General features: G+C 35.1%; 1 protein-coding gene across 3 annotated transcripts in view; it reads right to left on the reverse strand.

Moving 5' to 3' along the window:
* The window catches only part of rabgap1l (RAB GTPase activating protein 1-like), a 103,754-nt gene that overhangs the window by 16,189 nt on the left and 65,996 nt on the right, over positions 1-21,569 (reverse strand). For 2 of the 3 annotated variants that reach the window (XM_051911236.1, XM_051911237.1), the window contains exons 14-18: positions 17,525-17,638; positions 16,325-16,399; positions 13,283-13,408; positions 10,236-10,379; positions 6,589-6,630 (exon numbers count right to left, since the gene is read on the reverse strand). In XM_051911236.1, the coding sequence (XP_051767196.1) occupies positions 6,589-6,630; positions 10,236-10,379; positions 13,283-13,408; positions 16,325-16,399; positions 17,525-17,638 (501 nt within the window). Of the gene's footprint in view, positions 1-1,562; positions 2,797-6,588; positions 6,631-10,235; positions 10,380-13,282; positions 13,409-16,324; positions 16,400-17,524; positions 17,639-21,569 lie in introns of those variants that run through there. The other variant, XM_051911238.1, reaches the window with a different exon arrangement.

The following is a 21,569-nucleotide window of genomic DNA, read 5'->3' on the forward strand; positions in this document are numbered from 1 at the left end:
GTGCAGCAGGCACAATGATATTATGCAGCGCCTGAAAATAGGCTAACTACCTGCAACTCTGCAACTACACAAACTTAGTGCCGGTCACGTTGGAAGTTACTTAGCTGGGGACTATTTTCAGGCACTGTGTAATATCAATGCGCCTGCTGAACCCATGGTACGGCAGCAAAGTTCCGTGATTATTACACCAGAATGAGAGTATAGTTCCTAGTCATATCGGCCTGGAAAATCGCAACTTTTCATTTTCCGTCGGTCTCAGTACACAAAGTAACTACAGAAGAGTCAAGTTTTAAATAGGAAAAATATCGAAACTCTTTGGTCATTTGAGCGAGATGCTAATGGTCTAATCAGATTCAATGATTTATGCTAAGCTATGCTAAAAGTGGTACCGCCAGACCCGGAGATCGGCTGAATGGATTCGAAAATGGTAAAACTCAACTGTTTAACTCTAGGGGAGTTGGAAAATGAGCCTATTTTGAAAAATAGTGGAGTGATCCTTTTATGTTATGATGCAACTAGAATCCTTGTGCGCAAAAACAAAACAAAAATGACTTTATTCAACAATTTCTTCTCTTCCATGTCAGTCTCCTACGCTGTTTACGTTGTAGAGACTTCCGGGTTCTACGTCAGAACGCCAACTCAGTATTGACAGGCAAGAGAAGAAAAAAGTCGTTATTTTTGTTTTGTTTTTGCACACAAGAAGGATTCTTGCTGCTTCATAACATTAAGGCTGAACCACTGTAGTCATTTGGATTATTTTAACAATGTCTTTATTTTAACAATTTTCTCTGGACCTCAAAAGGTGCAATGACGTTGCTGTCTATGGGTGATTTAGAAACCTCTCGGATTTCATCAAAAATATCTTAATTTGTGTTCCGAAGATGAATGAAGTTCTTACGGCTTTGGAACGACATGAGGGTGAATAATTAATGACAGAAATTTAATTTCTTGCTGAACTAACCCTTTAAAAAATAAAATGTTTGTATGCTGCAAGTGAATGTATCACATTGAAGCATTAAAGCATTATGAAAAAATAAATACACATAAAAATAATAGAATGTTGTAAGTGACTTCAAGGCATTAAATAAATAAATAAATAAAAATATATTTTTTTAAAAAATTAAAAATAGTTTGCATGCTGCAAGTGAACTTAAGGCATCAAAGCATTTTTAATACAATAATAAATAAATAAATAAATAAATAAATAAAACGCTTTAAAATGAACATAATAGTTTGCTGCAATTGAACTCAAGACATCAAAGCATTAAATAAAAGCATAAATTAAATAATTAAAACACTAAAACAAAAAATGTTTGTATACTGCAAGTAAACATAAGGCAATGCATTATTAATAAAATAAATAAATAAAAAATATATTGCTAATATAATTACATCAAAAAAGACATTGTAAAACAATTGCCTTCAACAGGATGACAAATAAAGCCCTTTCCTACATAAAACACATACAAAGGTTAGACAAGCAGTCTGGTAAGAGTCACATATCATACAAAAGAAATAAACAAAGGTGAAGATGACTTCTATTTGCAGCAGCTGCCCCTCACCGCCAGCAGACGGGGTACAAACAGGCGGTGACCCATGCCCAGCAACCCCATGACTCTATCAGTACAGTCATTGACCGGCCCAGCCTTGTCCTCTCCAGCGCCCCCTTCCTCCAGCCTCCGCATGGCGGGTGGTATCTGAGCCCATAGAGGTGGTGAAGGCAAATCTCTCTCTGGGGTCAGAGGTGAAAGAGCCTCATGGGCTCCTCCAGAATCCCCAGCATCGTCCTCCCACAGAGGCTCTGGGGCTGACTTGGAGTCAGCCACGTTGACGTCCCGAGACGGAGCCCAATCTTGGAAAAGTTTAGTCCAGGCGGTTGATTTGGTAGCACTAAAGCAGTCTCGGTAAGTGCGACGGTGTCATTCGATCATGATTCGATGAGCTTGAGCATGTAGCATCAAAAACCGGAGGAGGGAGTCGCACTTATACTGATCCATTTTAGGGTCTGCAATGTAAACACTATTGGAGACCACGCCTAGTTTAAAAGACGCCAGAACCAAATCAAACCAAAAGTGGCTTTACATGCTTCAAGAGACATAAGGAAATAATGCTACAATCCTGGTATATCATTGGCCGGCTCCTCCCGAATTCCCAAATTTGCAATCTGTTGCCTGGCAACAGGCAGGAGGAGAGTCGCGTGGTGCTGTCGAGACAGCACGTCTTCCGTGTTTTGCTCGTCTTCAAAGGATCTAAGTCCTGGATCTAACGAGGCAGAAACAAGATGAAGTTAAGTGCCTCAGAGTTGTTGTCAGGTAGATTCTGCTCTCTGTCAAGGGTCCAAAATGCATCAAGAGGGTGGGAAACACGGAGTTGGATTCAAGCGAAGTCCTCGTTCTCGTCCAATTGAGCCTGCAGATAAGAGTAAACGGACAACACCACTTGTACCATCCTGTCGCGGTCAAGAAGTGACTGAAAGGACCATCCAGAATCCCCAACTGTGGGATGAAGGTGGTGAGATGTGAGACTGGGTGGTTGTTGTCTTCTTGTCTTCAGGCCTTCATTATTCCAGCTACAGTGGCTTCTCTGCTATGCTTTCCTGATCGAGCCAGTCAGAGCATCAGTAGGGAAAGTCAACGAGCGCATGAGAGGAAAACGGGGAGGGAGAGACGCGCACAGAGATGCTGTCGATGCTAGAAAAGGTGGCGGAGTGGCGGAAAGGGAGGAGGAGAGGAAAATAGGAGGGGCGTTGTGAGGGAATGGGAGACCGTGGACGAATGGACAGTGGACATAGTCGAAGATCCAACGCAACTCATGCTAAATGCTAATTGCTGCTGTATGCTTGCTAAGGGAAGAGGCGGACAGGCAGGGGGACATGTGGAGAAACAGAGTGCGGGGGGGGGGGGGGGGGGGGGGGGGGGGGTGTTGGAGCAGGAGGGACAGAGAGAGAGAGAAAGGAGGAGGAGGGGGGGGATTAGGAGCCTTCGGGGAGAATGTCGTAATGGTTAGCCAATAGGAGCGAGGCAGTGCAACCCCCTCTATCTCCCCTCATGCTCTCTCTCTATTAATGCACATCCCTTGCACACACATTCACATCATTCAATGCTCTGCTTCTGTCCACCTGCCTTCACTGTTTTTTATGTTTCCATTTAAACATAGTGGGAAAATAGCATAACATGCTAACAATATTTTTCACAAGCTCCCTACTTATGTATATTACAGGAAACATTACAATTTAATCATTGAGGAAATGACAATAAACATACTATGACAAAACCTGTCAAGAATATGCTTCAAGGAAATAACTAAAATAATAATTAATATATTAATTTAAACATGAGCCTAAAAACATTACAAAAAAATGGAATACAGTAATGAAAAATAATTACATACAATCTCCACAGAGAAATGAGACAAAAAACAAACATACATTCCAATGATTATAATAAAGTAATAAAAATGCTTTATTATATTAATTTTTTTAAAATATATATTATATATATTTAATATTTAAATAATATCTATCTATCTATCTATATCTATCTATATATATATATATATATATATATATTTAATATTTAAATAATATATATATATATATATATATATATATATATATATAGATAGATAGATATATATATATATATATATATATACACACACACATACATACATACATACATACATACATACACACAAAACATTTAATCATCTAATTAAATTTTCTAATGTAGTCTTATATTTTATCTTTTCTAATTTGTTTGTCTTTTACATATATATTTTAATGATGTATATTAACTTAAATAAAATGGAATTACATATAATTTAAATAACTTTTACAATCAACACAAATTCATGAATATCGATTACAAAATAATATTAAGATGCATTATGACAAAGAGAAAAGAGAATATCATATATAGGACTTACAATACAACATTTAGATGCATTATGACAATGGGAACAAATCTAAAAAATTGAAATGAATATAAAAAAATTAAAAAATTCACACCTGTGTTTAAATATACACCTAATGAGTCAAGTCACATTTATTTGTATAACACTTTTTACAATACACATTGTTTTAAAGCAGCTTTACAGAAAATCATGATGTTTACAATACCTTAATATCTTCATGCCCTATAGTTGCATTTAGCAGATTAGAACTGGGTGATAACGGTTTATATTTTTGAGATGATATAAACAATGACATGAGAGAACATTTGTCATGACTAATTACATAAAAGACATTGTTTGTCTTTAAAATGACAAATTATATCATCAGGCTTGTGTAATTCTAATACCCTGAGATTTGAGGTTTATTTACAAATATCCTCATAGTTCCTCTTCAATGAACACCTGGAGTTTGAAAAGCCTTAAAAAGAAACTAGAGAATACTATTCTGGTTGTCACATCTGCTGTAATTACAGAACAGGGAAGTGGAGTCTATTTCTCAACATTAAAATGGTGGATATATCCCCGTCTCCTCTATAGGTTAGCTCAGACACATTCAGGGCAGCACAGCCCGCTCTTGCAATAGCTCCATTTGTCATTCTGTCATTGCAGCTTACACAAAGGTGTGGCTTTGTGGATGAAGCTAATGTATTTGTGCTGAGAACACCATTGGAAAGCTTTGCAGCAGACAGTATTGGCCAACCGATAATGACACACCGCCTTTTAAATCGCAGTGGAAGTTAAATATACAGTACACTTTATACACAACCACTATAAGAGACTATGAAAATATTTGTAGTTTATAAGTGGATTTTGTTCCAAAAAGCATGTTTTCCCTTCAAATGTAATCAATTTTGAGCTTTGCTTGTAAATCTCTAAAAAGCACTTGTCCGCAACTATACTATAGTCCTAACACACCACAAACAGTGCTGTATCAACAGAGCCATAGTGGCATTACTGGGCTAATGACCCACAGCTGCATACTGTGTCATCCACCGTGTCGCCAATGATCAATAACGCCACAACAACAAACCCAAATGCACGCATACATCACTCCGACAGCAGCCATGCGGCTTGGATCAAATTTGTTATTATGTTGTGTTAACGAGCCAATGCATCTTATGAAAAGAAAAATGCCATTTGCAGTTAGAAAAAAACTGCACGAAAAGTGATAAACTGAGGTTATTTCCTGTTTACACAGCATTTCTTCCATTGTCCATGTGTCACTTATATATATATATATATACACACACACACACAGTGCTGGGTAGTAACTGATTACAAGTAATCTGGATTATGTAATTAAAGGGATAGTACTTTTTTTTCTTTTAAATTTAAGGAGTGTTTTCTCAACATTGCAAAACGACAAGACTAATCAGCACCTGATTGACAAATTAATTATTATTTGAATTATCACTCAGTGAGTCATTTATCCATGTATTACTGTCTTTGGAAGGATTTTGTCTTTCAAACGCATTAAAATATACAAATTCACATCATTTCATATTTGTATGCAATGCAGGGATATTGTATTTTTATATCGATATGGTACAAGATTATCCCATTCAAATCAATTTGATAAACAAGTTAGGTCAAAAGTAATCTAAAAGTAATCAGTTTATATTACCTTAAATGTGTAATGTAATGATTACGTTATTAAGTACAATTTTTGTCATGTATTTTGGAATCAGTAACCGACTACAATTTGTAAGTAATCTACCCAGCACTGAGTATGTGCATATAATTTAATAAATGGATTCAGAAATGTCAAAGAAAAGTACTTGATTACAATAATAAATATACTATCATAATATATTTTATATATAAAGACTGTGATATATATGTGTTATGTGTTTCAGTAATATTACTCATGGAAAATCATTTTAGTCTCATGTGTGTACATTAAACTAATGGATAGGTCTGTGAACAGCTGCATACAAACATTTGGATTTAAAAAAAAATCAAGGCAATATTTCTTCTGACCGGCAGAGGGAGACACACTCAATATGATTTTTTTTGTTGCCTGCGGAGCTGCTGTATATTCAACTAAAAGCATTAAATCTTCCACCAGTTTCCCCACACATTTTAACCACTGAATTTCCATGATTAGGATCAAAATTTCTGCACTCACAAACAGTGTTGTTATTGTTAAATGAAAATTAGAAATGTTGCCTTGGCAACTAACTGAAATAAGTTAAAGTTGAAGTACTAAAATGACTAATGACTATAGAAATATTTTAAAAACAAACTAATACAAATGATAAAAGCACATAAAATCACTAAACTTAATAATAATTCTAATTATTAATAAATATTATAATAGTATATAAATAATATTAAAATAACACTGCTCACAAAGATCAATTTGTAGCTAATAGTTTAAATCTTAAACTAGCGTAACTTATGGATTTTATAAATTTACATAAGCTTTCCAGTTGTTCATAATTAGGATGTTTTTAAAAACATAATAAATTTAAAGAAGATTACACTTACAAAGAGCAATTTCTAAACAATGAAATATTTAAAACCCAAGCATAACTAGATACATTTGCATTACTTTTTATGGATTTTATTTCTTTCCCTCACTTTTCCGAACCATTTAAAACAAAGAAATGTAAGCGTAGTGAGGTGCAGTACCTTCAGAAGAGCCAGCGCCACATTGAAGATGATGTTCAACCCCTGTGAAGACATTGAAAAAAAAAATTATACACACAAAAACAAATACAGAAGAATTTATTTGAACATCAAACCGCTTGGAACTACAAAACGGGCCACATACAAGGGCGTTTTATTGTAATAAAAACCATACAATTTGGAATAAATGGTTCGGAAGGACTGCAATGCTGTCTTTGCGCTCTACTAGCAATGGGAAGTGCGATGTCGAAAGCATTTGCATTTCCTAAAATAGCTTGAATCATACAAAGAGCTCAAATGTGTGGGAGTGACAGGAGCTGAAGGAAGAGGCAAACAATCTCGCTCGCACACGCTCAGGTGGACTGACAGGCAGGTTGATGTGCACAGGCACAGTGAAGGACGGCCGGTAGTTGAGGCGGAGGTGCTCTGTGTGTGTGTGTGTGTGTGTGTGTGTGTGTGTGTGTGTGTGTGTGTGTGTGTGTGTGTGTGTGTGTGTGTGTGTCAGAGGGGAGCAGGTGGCATCGCAGTAGCAAGCGGAGAAGCAATGCTGAAGTCAGCTCCGCATGGAAACACCCGTCTCGAGCATCGCTTAGACGACCCGTTCACATGGCAACACAGAGCTAAAAATATCCCGTGTTCTCTATTAATAACAGACAGCACAAAGTATCTCTTCCCAACAGGCTCTAGATGGCGCTAGGGGGCTAAATGGAAATTGCAGGGGGGATAATTGTGTGTCTGCATGTGTGTTTGTTTGTTGAGGGAGGGATAAGACTTTCCCCCTTGGCTTTGGAGATGAACTCTTTGGTTATGCAAGAAATATGATTTTAAAAGTCAAGTTGATTCACTACGATAGCTTGTTGGCACTAGTGGAACAGCATGTCAAGGTAAAAATAATGATAAAAAAGTGAAAAAAATGAATAAAATAAATATATAGACATTTTAATATAATATAAAAAATTTGCAGTAATTAATTTCTATTGAAAAATATTAATAAAGTAACTATTGAGAATAATTTTTGTGCGCAAAAAAAATAAAAAAAATAACGACTTTATTCAACAATTTGAACCACTGTCATACGTAGTGAACTCAGTGCAGGCTTCCTTGTTTGCGTCCGAACGCCAACTCAGTATTGGCCAAAGCTGAACACGTGAGCAGCATGATGCATGCGATGCGATGCTGAAACAGCATTCGGCCAATAATGAGCCGGCATTCGGGCATAAACAAGGAAGCTCTGCACTGAGTTCACTATGTATGACAATGGTTCAAATTGTTGAATAAAGTTATTTTTGTTTTGTTTTTGCGCACAAAAAGTATTCTCGTTGCTTCATAACATTAAGGTTGAACCACTGCAGTCATGTTGACTATTTTAACCATGGTTTTAACTAACTTTCTGGACGTCATAAGGTGCAATGACGTTGCTGCCAATGTGTGGATCAGATACCATCGGATTTCATCAAAAATATCTTAATTTGTGTTCTGAAGATGAACGAAGGTCTTACGGGTTTGGAACGACATGAGGGTGAGTAATTAATAACAGAAATTTCATTTTTGGGTGAACTAAACCTTTAAAATAACTGGTTTCAATTTTCGCATATTTTAAAATGTAATATATTCCTGTGATAAAAAGCTGAATTTTCAGCATCATTACTTTTTTTTTTTTTTTCATGATTCATTGAATAGACAGTTAATCAAACAGCATTAATTTAACCAGCATCTGACCCCAAACATTTGAACAGCAGTGTATTTATTTATTTAGTTTTTTTCTTTCTAGAAGTAGTGAACCAAGATTTGTTGATTTTAGATGGTTCTTGAAGGACTGTCTGGGTAAGGATGGGAAATAGAGGCTTGAGTTAATCGTTCACAAAATGTTTTGCTTTACAGTGTATTGCCATTCCTAACCTAATTCATTTTAATGTTGTCTTACTGAACAAATAGTGAATAAAAAAAATTTGATTCCTAGAAAGTTGCAAACAGATGAGTACGCAATTTTAATCTGTTATGGTGCATCGGCAGGGTTTAAAGAAAAAAAATACAATCAAATAAATATATACATTTAATATAATATAATATAATATAATATAATATATGAATAAACATGAATTAATTCAAAAGGTAGCTTGGCAATTAACAGAAAAATGTGTAGTGTTTTTTTTTTGTTTTGTTTTTTTTTAATTAGAACTACTTACAGGTATCTAGTTAACTAGTTTGAAAAGGTATATTTCAAACATTTTTTGCTAGTAACCTTAGTCCAAGTCCAACTGTTATTTAATCCTCAATAGCGCTTGCTGTGCCAACCCAACTTTGTTTCCCAATGGACTGATAACAAATCCTGTGAGCCCTTGGTCCCGGGAAATATTTAAAGGTAGCCAATCAGATTAGAGCTTGCCAAAGCAAGAAAGTGCTTTCCGGTTTTGTGCGCGATAGCATTAGATGATCAGTGAACGATTTTCATTGGATCAGTATATTGGGACAAAACGGAATACAAATAAATTGAAATGTAAATAGGGAAAGATGAGTGCATGAATAAGAAAGACTTCAATTATAATGAGTTACTCAAAAGTAGAGACAGAGCCTCAAAAGAAGGGAGAACACTAAATGAATTAGAGATGAACTGATAGATGGATACGGAGAGAGAGCGAGAGAGGTGTCTCGCAAGCATCTAACAGATTCTCATCATGCGATTCATTGACTGAGACAGGCTGAGGAAACTTTTAATTGTCTTGCCTCGGGCTACCACAGACGCTGAATGAAAGGAAAAGGGGAGAAAAGCAATGGGAAAAAAATAAAAGGAAAAGCTCTCAGAGGAGCAGAAAGGTCGAAGCGTTTCTTTTGGAAAGACACAAAGCCCATTTCTAAGAAGTCAAAGATGCTTGCTTTGGGAAATCTAACAGAGTTCAAGAAGTTTAGAAACAACTGAACTTTCCATCAGTTCCATGTGCTATTTAAAACCCAGCACAACTACACTATTTATTTAGACAGAAAAGAAATACATTTTAAAAACCTAGAAATAAAAAAAAGATTCAATCTGTTAACAGTTTTTCTTTAGGTTTAGTATTAGATATCATGAACTAACAAAGGTTAAAATAACAACAATACACAGTATATTTAGAAATTAACATTAACAATTACTAAATGCAAACTTATGAAACTTATGCACTTATGTCCTGCAATAAACCAGTGCCGTATCGAAATGTTACGCTTTCGTCCTAACCAGACACGAACATGGCAAGCAATGCACAAACAAAACTTTCGGTCTCATTTACTAATAAGTGTGCAAGTTGCGTTCTAGCACAAAAATTCCGGTGGATTCACTACAGGTCCGTATAACTGGTGCGAATGCATATCAATTTGTTCTTATCCTCATTTTAATGTTGATGAATCCAGTCCTGCATCTGAATATGCCTACTTCCCTAATATATAGTATGCAGTGTGTCAAATGTGTAATATGTCCGAATGCATAATATTGATTCTAAAGTAGGCGAAAAATACCCACTGATGTGTGGAATAAAGACAGTTAGCGAAAGACACCCAATGTCGGTGGCTCGATTTGTATTCATGTTGTGTTACAGTGACATCTCATTGGTTAAATGATTTGGTTAGGACACAGTTGCTGTAATTTTGTGATTGGACATTGGAGGAGGATTTATCACCTCGCACAGGAGCAGGTCGGTGATATGGAAAACCATGCAGAGAGGGAACTTGGCGGTAAACAGTGTTAAGAACCACTGGGACGCGTACATATGGGCCTCCAGGTTCAGGTCCTGGAAGTGAGACCACAGGTCCGGCAACTGCTCCTGGAAAGAGGAAGGAGAGAAACAGGGATGGTTAGTGCAAGGGAAATTAAAAGGCATTATAACTGTTTTAATTAATTGCGTTTATTTTTGGAAGCAAAGGGGGTGGAGCTTGGGAGTATGTCAAAACAAAAAGAAAAACAAACAATAGAAAGAATGATTGAAAAAAATTATAGAATTATAAATATAGAATGATAGGCAGACATATAGATATGTAGATTGAAAACAATAGACAGACAGACAGACAGATAATAGATAGATAGATAGATGATAGATAGATAGACATAGATAAATTGACAGACACAGTTAAACAGACAGACAGGCAAGGCAATTTATCTGTAAAGCACCATTAAAAATAACAGTTAGTTGACCAATGTGCTGTACACCTTTTAAACACGTACAAACATGCACAAAAAAAAAAAAAAAAAAATACATTACACACCAATATTAAACAGCACAGAGACATCTGACTACGCAACATTAAATGACAAAATATCACTAAATAAAAACCTACAAAAAAAGCCAGGGAAAAAAGATGAGTTTTCAAAAGGGATTTGAAAGACCCCAGTGTGGAAGCTGTTCTAATATTTAGCGGCAAACTGTTCCAGAGTCTCAGAGCCATCACTGAAAAAGCATGATCACCCCATAATTTACATTTCGCCTTAGGAACAGTCAAAAGTTTCTGGTCAGTGGACCTAAGTGATCTGGATGGTGAGTAAGGTAATAAATCCGAAAGATATGGTGGTGCAAGGCCATTTAAAGATTTAAAAAAAGTAAAAGATTTAAAAATTTAAATAGACAGATGGATAGACAGACAGACAGATGTAGACAGACATATAGATAGAACAAAATGATAGAAAACAATAGACAGACAGACAGACAGACAGACAGACAGACAGATAGATAGATAGATAGATAGATAGATAGATAGATAGATAGATAGATAGAACAAAATGATAGAAAACAATAGATAGATAAGGGCTTTTCACACTTGAAATGGTTAACCCTGAGTCATTCTAAACTTCTTAATCTTCCTTTGCATTTCACACTGCTCATAATTTACCCAGGGTTAACAATTAATCCTGGGTATTCATAAGCTGACATTTCACATTGTACATTCCTAAACCCTGGGTTAACGTTCTTATTTGCATTTTTGCAGTGTCATTGTCATTGATTGGATAAATGCAGCATGCGATTTGTTTACATAGCACTACCACTGCGCATCCTCGTATTGCCAACTGTACTATCGAGTTTATACTGAATGGACATTTCGGACTATAAAAGGTAAGAATGAAATGGTCTCTTCTTCATTCAAATTGTCACATTTCTGTCAGCATTTGACATTTTTCCTCACAAACGCTGAATTTACTGTTTATATACAATGCGCAGTGTTTCCAAGACTGTCTAAAGCATGTGAATATGAGGCACGCGATTGGTTGTCTGGTGCTAAGCATCTGGCTGTAACATTCTAACACCGCATCATTTTACACTGTACAAGTTTGGCACCACAATGTAGAGTTAACACTGTAAAAGCGGTGCTAAGGCTGCTCCGGAGCAGGGTTTCATAACCCCAGGTAAAAAGCAGTGCTAACCCTGCTTCTAAATTACAAGTGTGAAACGTTCCTTTACCCGGGGTTAAAAGCGCTGTTTAGAACGATGATAACCCGAGGTTAAGCGCGCAGTGTTAAAAAAGCCCTATAGATAGATAGAACAATAGACAAACAGATAAAATGACAGTTGGAGAGCTAGATAAACAGACAGAAAGACAGATAGATATGTAGACAGACAGACAGATAAAATGCTATATAGAATGTCAGACAGACTGACCCTTTTCTTTCCGCCTGGTTTTAAAGCATTTGTTTTGGGAGCGTAATACTATTGAACTACAGCAACGGGTCAAGAGTGCAGTTATGAAGCACCTTAAACAAACAGCATCTAAATCAAAGACCTACATGGGCTTTGATCTCCTTTTGCTCCTGCATTTATAAGAATGTGTTTGTTTTTAAACCATAACAAATGACTTCTTCTGAGGTTATGAGGAGTATCAGTATCATTGTTTTCCTGAGGGGATATTGAAGGAACATAAAAATAAAGTAACAGTGGGAAAACCCAACAGTGAGGGAGCACTTCTTTTTCTTTCTCAAGACACACTGAACCACTGTAAATCAAATCAATTGTTTGGAATTTGCAAAAATCACTTTTTAAATCTCATATTGCATATTCATTTTTTATTTAAAAAAACAAAACACACCTCTTTTCAACAAGCTAAGCTACAAAATTTGAGGTAACGTTCATGTCTATAGCAGGACAAAGTACATCTAACCAAAGTTAGGGGTTTGTTCAGATCAATAACCCTAAGTATGAGAAACAGCAACAGTGATGCTTGCCTCAAAAAAGTGTGTTACTCTATGTATTCAGAGACCAAGCAGAGAATAAATCAAAGAGGTAACCGACATCTACAAAGGCACATCTTAAATTAGCATCTCAAAAAGAGAGATAGGAGCTGGATAGGATCTTCCGGAGCAGGAAGACTGAATATTTTTCTGGGGTAAATTGCATTATTAGATCAGAGAGGTGGGAGCATTGGGTTAACACATGCTAAGTAAATGACGATGGAGGAAGAGATGGGAATCCTTCCAGAGAGTGCCGTATGGCAAGTTTTACGTGATCGATGCTAACACTCTTGCAGTAGCAGAGCTAGTCGATACTAACCAGGTTGGGTTTAGCGCCGAAAGAGGCTACTTCAGGCCTAATTGCATTTCAGCACAAAATTAAAACCCATTTTCCAGCGCATTGAGCCTAACAGCTTACAAGAGGGCCACCGCTTACACTCGAGACACTCATGAGAGGTGAATGAGGTTGTGTGCCACACGATCTCTCAACTAACACTCAAAGCAAGGCCAAACCTGCAGCAGGCGCTCCAGCTGGTAGAACTTGCAGTGAAGATCTTCAAAGTTGTTTTTGTAGAGCTCTCGGAGACCGTAGTTGTACATAATCTTCACCAGCACGCAGAAAGCTTGCTCCTCTGGCATCTATGGAGAAAAAGTCAGAGATATCGCCACAATATTTTAGATTCTTTCAGATGCTACTGATTTCTAGGGATCGAACACAACCAGCCCATGATGTTTAAATGTGTCAGCTGCAGCGTCTGTCCGTCTGCTTGTCTATGGCAGTCTGCTGTGATGAAATCAGAGTTTGTTTGTGTTTGTGAGACGGCGAGTGAGACAGACAGAGAGCCGGGTATTAAATCACACAGACAGCGTGTGTGTCCCGAGCTCAATGGGCTCCTGCAGGTACACGGGCTCCGTCATTAATATTCCTGACAGCTTCTGAGCTTCCTGGGCAAGGCCACGAAAAAGACACTTACACTATATTACAGAAATCCCCAAACGCACTCTAATATCAGGCCCCTTACGGGCCGCTGTCACAGAGAAAAAAAAAACGGCATCTTATTCAGCCCTCGCTTTAATTAAATATGGAATTAACCATTTCATCAATGTCCTTCCCTTGCTTCCTGTTGCTCTCTGCCTACTGTGACTGTAGCTCCTCAAAAAGTCAAAGATAAGGCACAACAAGGAAGCTTTTTATTTTCACTATTATTATTGCTATTATTTAGCTAACTACTGTAGCTAGTTATAAACTAGCTTTATAAAAAGTATAGTGAACACGGTCTCAAAAACACTGTTCAAATTGTTGATTCGCCATCGAAGTAGTTCAGCGTTTATGTAATGTCCGGTAAGAGAAAGTAATGCATTTCCGTCGTGGTGTAAATTCTGACAGCTTTTGAAATGTGGACAGCAGTGTCCAAAAAAAAAAAAATATATATATTTATATATATATATATATTATTGGCCGATATATCGGTGCATATATATATATATATATATATTATATATATATGCACCGATATATCGGCCAATAATCGGTATCGGCCGATAAAAGCAAATTTTCACACTATCTGCTATCGGCCGATAGATTAAAAACAGTCGATATATCCTGTCAATCAAAAGAGGGCAGGAAAATGCACTTAATTTTGGCTTTGTGTAAATTATATGAATTAATAACATTCAGAAAGTTAATAAATATTAATTTAATCTTCAGAATTTAGTTAATGTGTGTTAATATTAATTTGAGTAATGTGTTTATGTTTATAATTGATATCAGTTACTCTGAAACAAGTCGATGAAATGGAGAGAATAACATTTTTATTTGCATTTCTTTCTAAATATATTAATTAAAAATATAATGATTAATTATTAATTATAATGAAATTATCATTAATTTAAAGAAGGTATAAAAGGCAGAACCCCCAAACTATCGGTATCGCCAGATATCATTCCGAATAATCGGCTATCGGTATCGGTGGAGAAATTCAGTATCGGTGCATCTCTAAAAACAAATAATTAAAAACAAATATAAATAAACTAAATATTTAATCAAAAAATAAAATGAATAAAAATACATTCAAATAAAATAAAATAATAATTAATGAAACAAAACAAAAACAAACAAAACAAAAACACTAACCCAAAAGTACTTTTTGGGTTAGTGTCTCAAAAAATAAATAAATAAAATAAATAAAATAAAATGAAACATTAAAAACAAATATAAATACAGAATATCAGGGCTCAACGCTAAGGATTTTTTCTACTGGCCCAGTTGGGCCAGTGGTTCAAATTTTTACTTGCCCTCTCAAAATTTTCACTGGCCCCACAATAAAAAAAAAAGTAAATAAAAAGAAAAGAAAACGGGCCTATAAAATAAGCCTAGTTATTGTTTTCGTTATTTTTGAAACATGTAACTTTAATAAGGTTATGACACCAAAAGCTACTAGATTAACTCACGTAAATTTTAAATATTGTTAGACAAGTAAATAGTAAGTAGAACAGAATAAACAAATGAAATAAACAGTGCTTTTCAGGTTTTTATGTAGGCTTAAACAGGAGATTTTTAGGTAGCCTATAGAAATTGTAATCTAATGTATAACTATAGATTAAAGTTCATTAAAGTTAACTATTTATAAAATGAAAAGATACTTTAAATGTGAAATTAAACCCGCCAGGAGGTGGCAGCAAGTCACTGTTAATGAGCGAATCATTGAGATTCAACCGATTTATTAAAACGGCTGATTCATTCAGGAAGCGTTGCTCAGAGACACCAAACAATTCTGTGGACTTACTTTGGAACTATTTTCGTTGGCAAAATAGAGCGAAACAAGCGATTTGGTGTCTAAAATGTAAGTTACTTAATATAAACTGCTTGTTTATTAAACTGTACGTTGTATAAAATCAATATCACATTTGTAATCATGCTTATATTTGGATGAAAATGGCACTCTTTGTGTAAGATTGGTTAACTATATTAAATTATAGAAATATAAAAGACATACAGGGTCATTTTTGCCCCTTATCTTGAATTCCGGGGGTATGTATTTTAATAGACTAAATCACGCAGTGAAATCGTACACTCTAAATATGCACGCGCACTAATATAACCTACTAGACTACGTCATGTAGTGTATGCGTGCACTCAATGGGTGTGTTATTGTTTGGTTTTTGTAAAGTGAGGGACATACTCGATAATGTCAGATCGTTAAATCAACAATTACGATAACAGACAATATTTAACGCACATCCTACAGCACTGGCCCGATCGGGCAAGTGACAGTTCCGTCTACTGTCCCAAGTGTCGTTCAGACTGGCCCTGGGCCATCGGGCAGTCCTTATGTCAAGCCCTGAATATTTATACTAAATACAAAATATTTACAAATACTTATACAAAATATTTATACAAAATACTAAATATTTAATAAAAAAAATAAATTAATAAAAATACATTCAAATAAAATAATAAAATAAAATAAAATAATTAATGAAACGAAACAAAACACAAAACAAAAATCACCTCTCTTCAACTAGATTTGAAGTAAATTCGGGGTAAATACTTACATGCAGAAGTAATACGGCCGCCAAAAATGATTGGCCTTGGCAATAACCAATCTCCTCATCATACACAGAGTAAGCCTGTGGAAAAACACATCAGTTAAATATTGTGCACTAAAACAAAGCTTTCTGAAACTAATATGAAGGAAGACAAGGCTTGTTTTCATATTTATTGTTCATCAGAATGTATTGCTATTTCTTAATTTCTGAATTAAGACGTTTTTTTTTTTGACGTAATTTTAAAATATTAATAAAGTTTATTTATATTTATATTATATTAAATAAAGTTATTTAGAGAAAAAAAAATTTAAATCGAAAATAATGTACACAAATTACTTTAAAAGAACAGTGTTAGATGTATAAAATCTAGTCCTGCCCTACATTAATTAGCGCTAAATATTTTTAAATGAATAAATGTGTCGATTTAATGTTACATGTGTTGTGAATGCTGCTTCATGCTGTTTTTAAATCACAAGCAGTTATAATACTGCTTCGTCATATGTAAATGACTGGAAACACTGATAAACGTTCTTGGCAACACATGCCGCTGTGAGCTGAGGGGTTTTGTATCCAGGATTAGCTGGATTGAAGGTCTTTTGCACAATTTAGGAGCCTTTTAATCTGTCAGTGCCAATCAGCTGATGGAGAACCTCTTAAGACTCCTCACAAAAGAGATTTAACAAAGAGCAGGACCACCGCACCCCTTTTCTTCTCCACTCAACGCTTTTCTCCTGTTTTTCCATAACACATCGTTTTATGTACATTTTTTTATATTATTCTGGCAAGCGATATAGTTCTGGTCAAAGGTGTCCACGCTTTAAAACTGCTTCTTACATGGCTCATTCATTCAGATTTTAGAGCCAGAACCATCTGTTTAATTATATGGATATAGATGTTTGCTTAACTGGGTAATTGCTTGTTAGATAACTGCATTAGTTATTACTCCAGCTGCACTTCTAAATATAATAATGGATCCATGATGTGTAAACTAGCATTTTGGACAAGTTTCACCCATCTCAGGGACGTATATTTGTAACTGAGAGCAGGAAGAACGGAGGCGAGTACAGCACATGTGGCTGGTTATCTACCAAGGCCGTTACAGCAAAACAAAAGGTCAGTGGAAAGAGATGTTGCAGCGTGTCGTGATGCTTGTTACCAGACAGCAGGAGTGAGTCATGCCTGGAGGATGTGCAGCTTTCACCTCACCTTGCAGATCTTGTAAAGAGAATCTTGGCCATCGCCGCCCGTGTCTTTGAAGTAGTCGTGAGCAGGGAAGGTGCGATGGATGTCTCTAGTGATGACGGCTTCCTGGGCGGAGTCCTGTGGGTTGAATCAAGAGTTACAATCAGACATTTTTTGGGCCTTTTTATATTATCATAAAAATATTTTGTATTATTATTTTATTTATTTTTATTTTATAATTATTTTATATTATTTATTTTATTTTTATTTTATATTATCATCATCACTATTATATAACTTATAACACATAATTTAACTTATTGTATTTATTTAACTTATTATTATTTATTTTATAAATAAATTAATAAATATACTTTATTATTATTAAAAATATTTGTATTACTATATTATTTATAATGATTTGTATCAATAAATTAATAAATAAAATAGTGTTTAGTAATATTAGTAATTATATTATACAATATTTTTACTATTATTATTATTATTATTATTAAGTAATAATTAGTTATACATTTAAATAATTAAATTTAAAATAAATTAAAATTAATGTATAATAATAACAACAACAACAACAAAGTAATAAAAATATATAAATAAAATGGTTGTATAATAAAATAAGTATTAATTATTAGTTATACTTATGTAAATAAATATTTCATAATAATTTTTCATGATTTTATTATTTACTTATTGTTTATAATTATTCTTATAAATAATAGTTTTAATAAAACACTACAGTATTATAAGCAACCCCTTCAGCTGTGACTTATTCACGATACAGCACTAGCCTCGAGTTCCTTATTGCTTTTATAAAACGGTTACCACACAATACAAATATTAAAGCCAAGAATATGTAACAATGCAACTTTCATGAAGTAAACTCTTACTAAAAGCCTTCCTTCCGCCAGAAAAATAGTCCCTGACTGTGAACAGCAACAGAAGTTACATTTTCATGCCATTAGATGGCGACAAATACTGTCTTTATAAGTGTGTCAGACAGTAGCGAAGACTTTACATTGAAAAGACTGAATTGTTGTGAAGACGGAACAAGACGCAACTGAAATGCTTTGACTAGCACTGTCAGTCACAGGAAAACCCCTTAACTGTTAAAAGGACAAGATAATACATCAGACATTTAAACAGATTTTTTATTATGAACACAGGACTGACCTGAAAGAAAATGCTAAATCTGAATGCAGATAATAAACTCGCTCTCTCGATCTTTTTCTCACAATACTCTTCTACATAATACAGGAAGCTTCAATGAACAATATCAATTGAGAACAAACAGTTTACGTTGCAAAGAGTGGTTGCTAAGGGTGTTGTGTAGTGATACACAGAACCGTTGGGTGAAGCGGTCATAGCTGTGTTTTATTGTGAATAAAACAGCTATTGACCAATCAGAATCAAAGACAGGAACTAACTGTTTTATAAAATAATTTAATTTATTATTGTTATTTAATTATTAGTCATGGTTATTTATCAACAACAACGGCCCAAAATAAAATGCAATTTTTATACAGTTACTTTTGTGAAAATAAACCAAAACAGATTCTAGACTTTGTGGCCTTTCTGACACTTTTTTTTAAAGGAACAGTGACAGATACAACAGCAAATGTGTACAGGCAACAGTACAGACGAGGTACTATCATACATGTAGAGCCTGCACTGGAGAAGCTCAATTACTACCCATGTAATAGTCATTTTCTCTACGGTCTTTGATCTCCATCCATATTCCTTTGAGCTCCAATACAAACTTGAATACAAGGTTGAGCTTAACTGAGGACAGTGAAGGAGCACGTATAATGTGTATTTTGTCAAGAAGATTCCTTGAGTGAAGGAATAACCTTGTGTGAAGTGTTTACAGAGCTGAGATAGATTAAGAAGCGCAGGAAAGTGTCTTACTCAGCACAGCGCACTCTTCAAAGCTGGACGCAAATCGAATTAACAAGTCAAATGCAGACAGCGTTCCAGTCACATGATGGAGAACATGAACAGACTCTGACATGCAAAGCAGGGCTGAAATTCTGGACCAGAGCCAAGAGAGACACTTAAAAGCATCTACTCTGGACCAAACCGACTCCAGAATGAGCGTTTTGCCATGTAGAATTATGGGAAATGTAGTTTTGCAGCACAAGCCTGTCATAAACTGGCTGAATGAGCAGAATATTTATCAGTTGTCCTTCCTATCAACTCTTGAGTGAACAGATCGGTGGAATTCACGCCGTGGCAACATCAGACGGTGACTGCGGAAATGTCTCTGACAGGCTGAGTTGTAATAAGGTCCATTCCATTAACAGCGTGTGTCAGGGCTAATTAAAGGCATCATTAGTCAACTAATGCGAGAGAGGGAAGGACAGGTTTCCACCTCCCCTCACCTGTTTACACTGCGTCTGAGAGTTTGTTAAAAGGTGGACAGAATAAAGCCTGACAGACGATGAAAGTAAATCTTATGAATAAGGTGAATCACATGATTCTTATTTGCATCTAAATGGGCCTTCTATCTATCTGTCTGTATGTCCATCCATCCATCGCTGAATTTGACTTACTCTTGTACATCCTGATTAATGTAACCTTCCTTTTTCTCTTCAACACACGCTATGAATAATGCAGCCTTCTTTTCTGCCATTTTTCCATGTACATGATCCATATAAATTCTTGCTAATAGTACAGAGCACTGCACACCCATTTGTGTAACCTGCTTCATCAGTTTACGTTTATGCATGAGACAAACGAGGCCATAAAGGCCGTTTCCCATGAAGGTTACCACAGCATATGTGGAAGCGATAACATTGTGCTTTTTTTCTTGATGGATTAATCAAGAGCAAGCACAAACAGAACCATTACTTATTTTGGTTATATTATATTATACTGATATTTTTTAATTAGATTTTTTAATAATGTATATTATAACAATATATATAATAATATAGATTTTATATTATCAGGTCAAAAATGTTTTCATTTAATGTTTATATTTAATTTTAGCTTTATTTAACTGAATGAAAATGATTATAATAGTTTTAGTTAACTATAACAACGACAAAAAAAAAAAATCTTTATATTTCAAATAAATGTTGGTCTTTTGAACTTTCTACTCAACAAAGAATCCTAAATTTTTTACACAACTGTTTTCAACATTGATAATAATAATAAAATCAGCATATTAGAATGATTTCTGAAGGATCATGTGACATTGAAGACTGGAGTAATGCTGCTGAAAATTCAGCTTTACCATCACAGGAATAAATTACATTTTAAAATATATTAAAATAGAAAACAGTTATTTTAAATTGTAGTAATATTTCACAATATTTCTGTTTTTACTGTATTTTGGATCAAATAAATGCAGCCTTGGGGATCAGAAGACACTTCTTTTAAAAACAAACCAAAAAATCTCCAAAAAAAAATAAAATAAAAATAAATCACATTTCAATCCCAAACTTTTAAATAGCAGTATGTGTGTGTGTGTGTGTGTGTGTGTGTATATGAATATATTATATATATATTATACACACACACACACACACACACACATTCATATATTCCATGATTTGATTTGATTTCAATTCACAACTAAATATGAACAGGAAAAATCTCAATCGTCATACCAGCCAGCTGTTATCAGGTATCAGAAACAGCCATAACTTCTTGATCATTGCAACCCTAATAATAAGCTGCATGTCACACCATAGCAAGCTCTGACCTTTGCTCAGCAACGACCTTTAGATGAGAATATATAAAATCTGCATTTTTTACAGTGAGTGCCATATTGGTGTGTTTTGCAACAGCAACAAAAAGACTCGAAGCTGTAATTTTGTCACAGTATGGGGTTAATCACACCATGGTGTATGATTGAGTTCAGCGGGCTGTTTCACTGTTGCTCCCTTCCTCTCTTTGCATCCCTCCCTCTCACCCCCATCACTCTCGCTTCTCGCAGTGTGCATGAAAATGAAATGCTGCCTCATAAACTGCGAGTTAGTGACAAATGGTATTCATAAATAAAGCCAGAGATACAGGCTGCGAATGGTAATGTGGCCACTAAACA

Source organism: Ctenopharyngodon idella, chromosome 10 (genome assembly GCF_019924925.1).
Source record: "Ctenopharyngodon idella isolate HZGC_01 chromosome 10, HZGC01, whole genome shotgun sequence".
Lineage (NCBI taxonomy): Eukaryota > Metazoa > Chordata > Actinopteri > Cypriniformes > Xenocyprididae > Ctenopharyngodon > Ctenopharyngodon idella.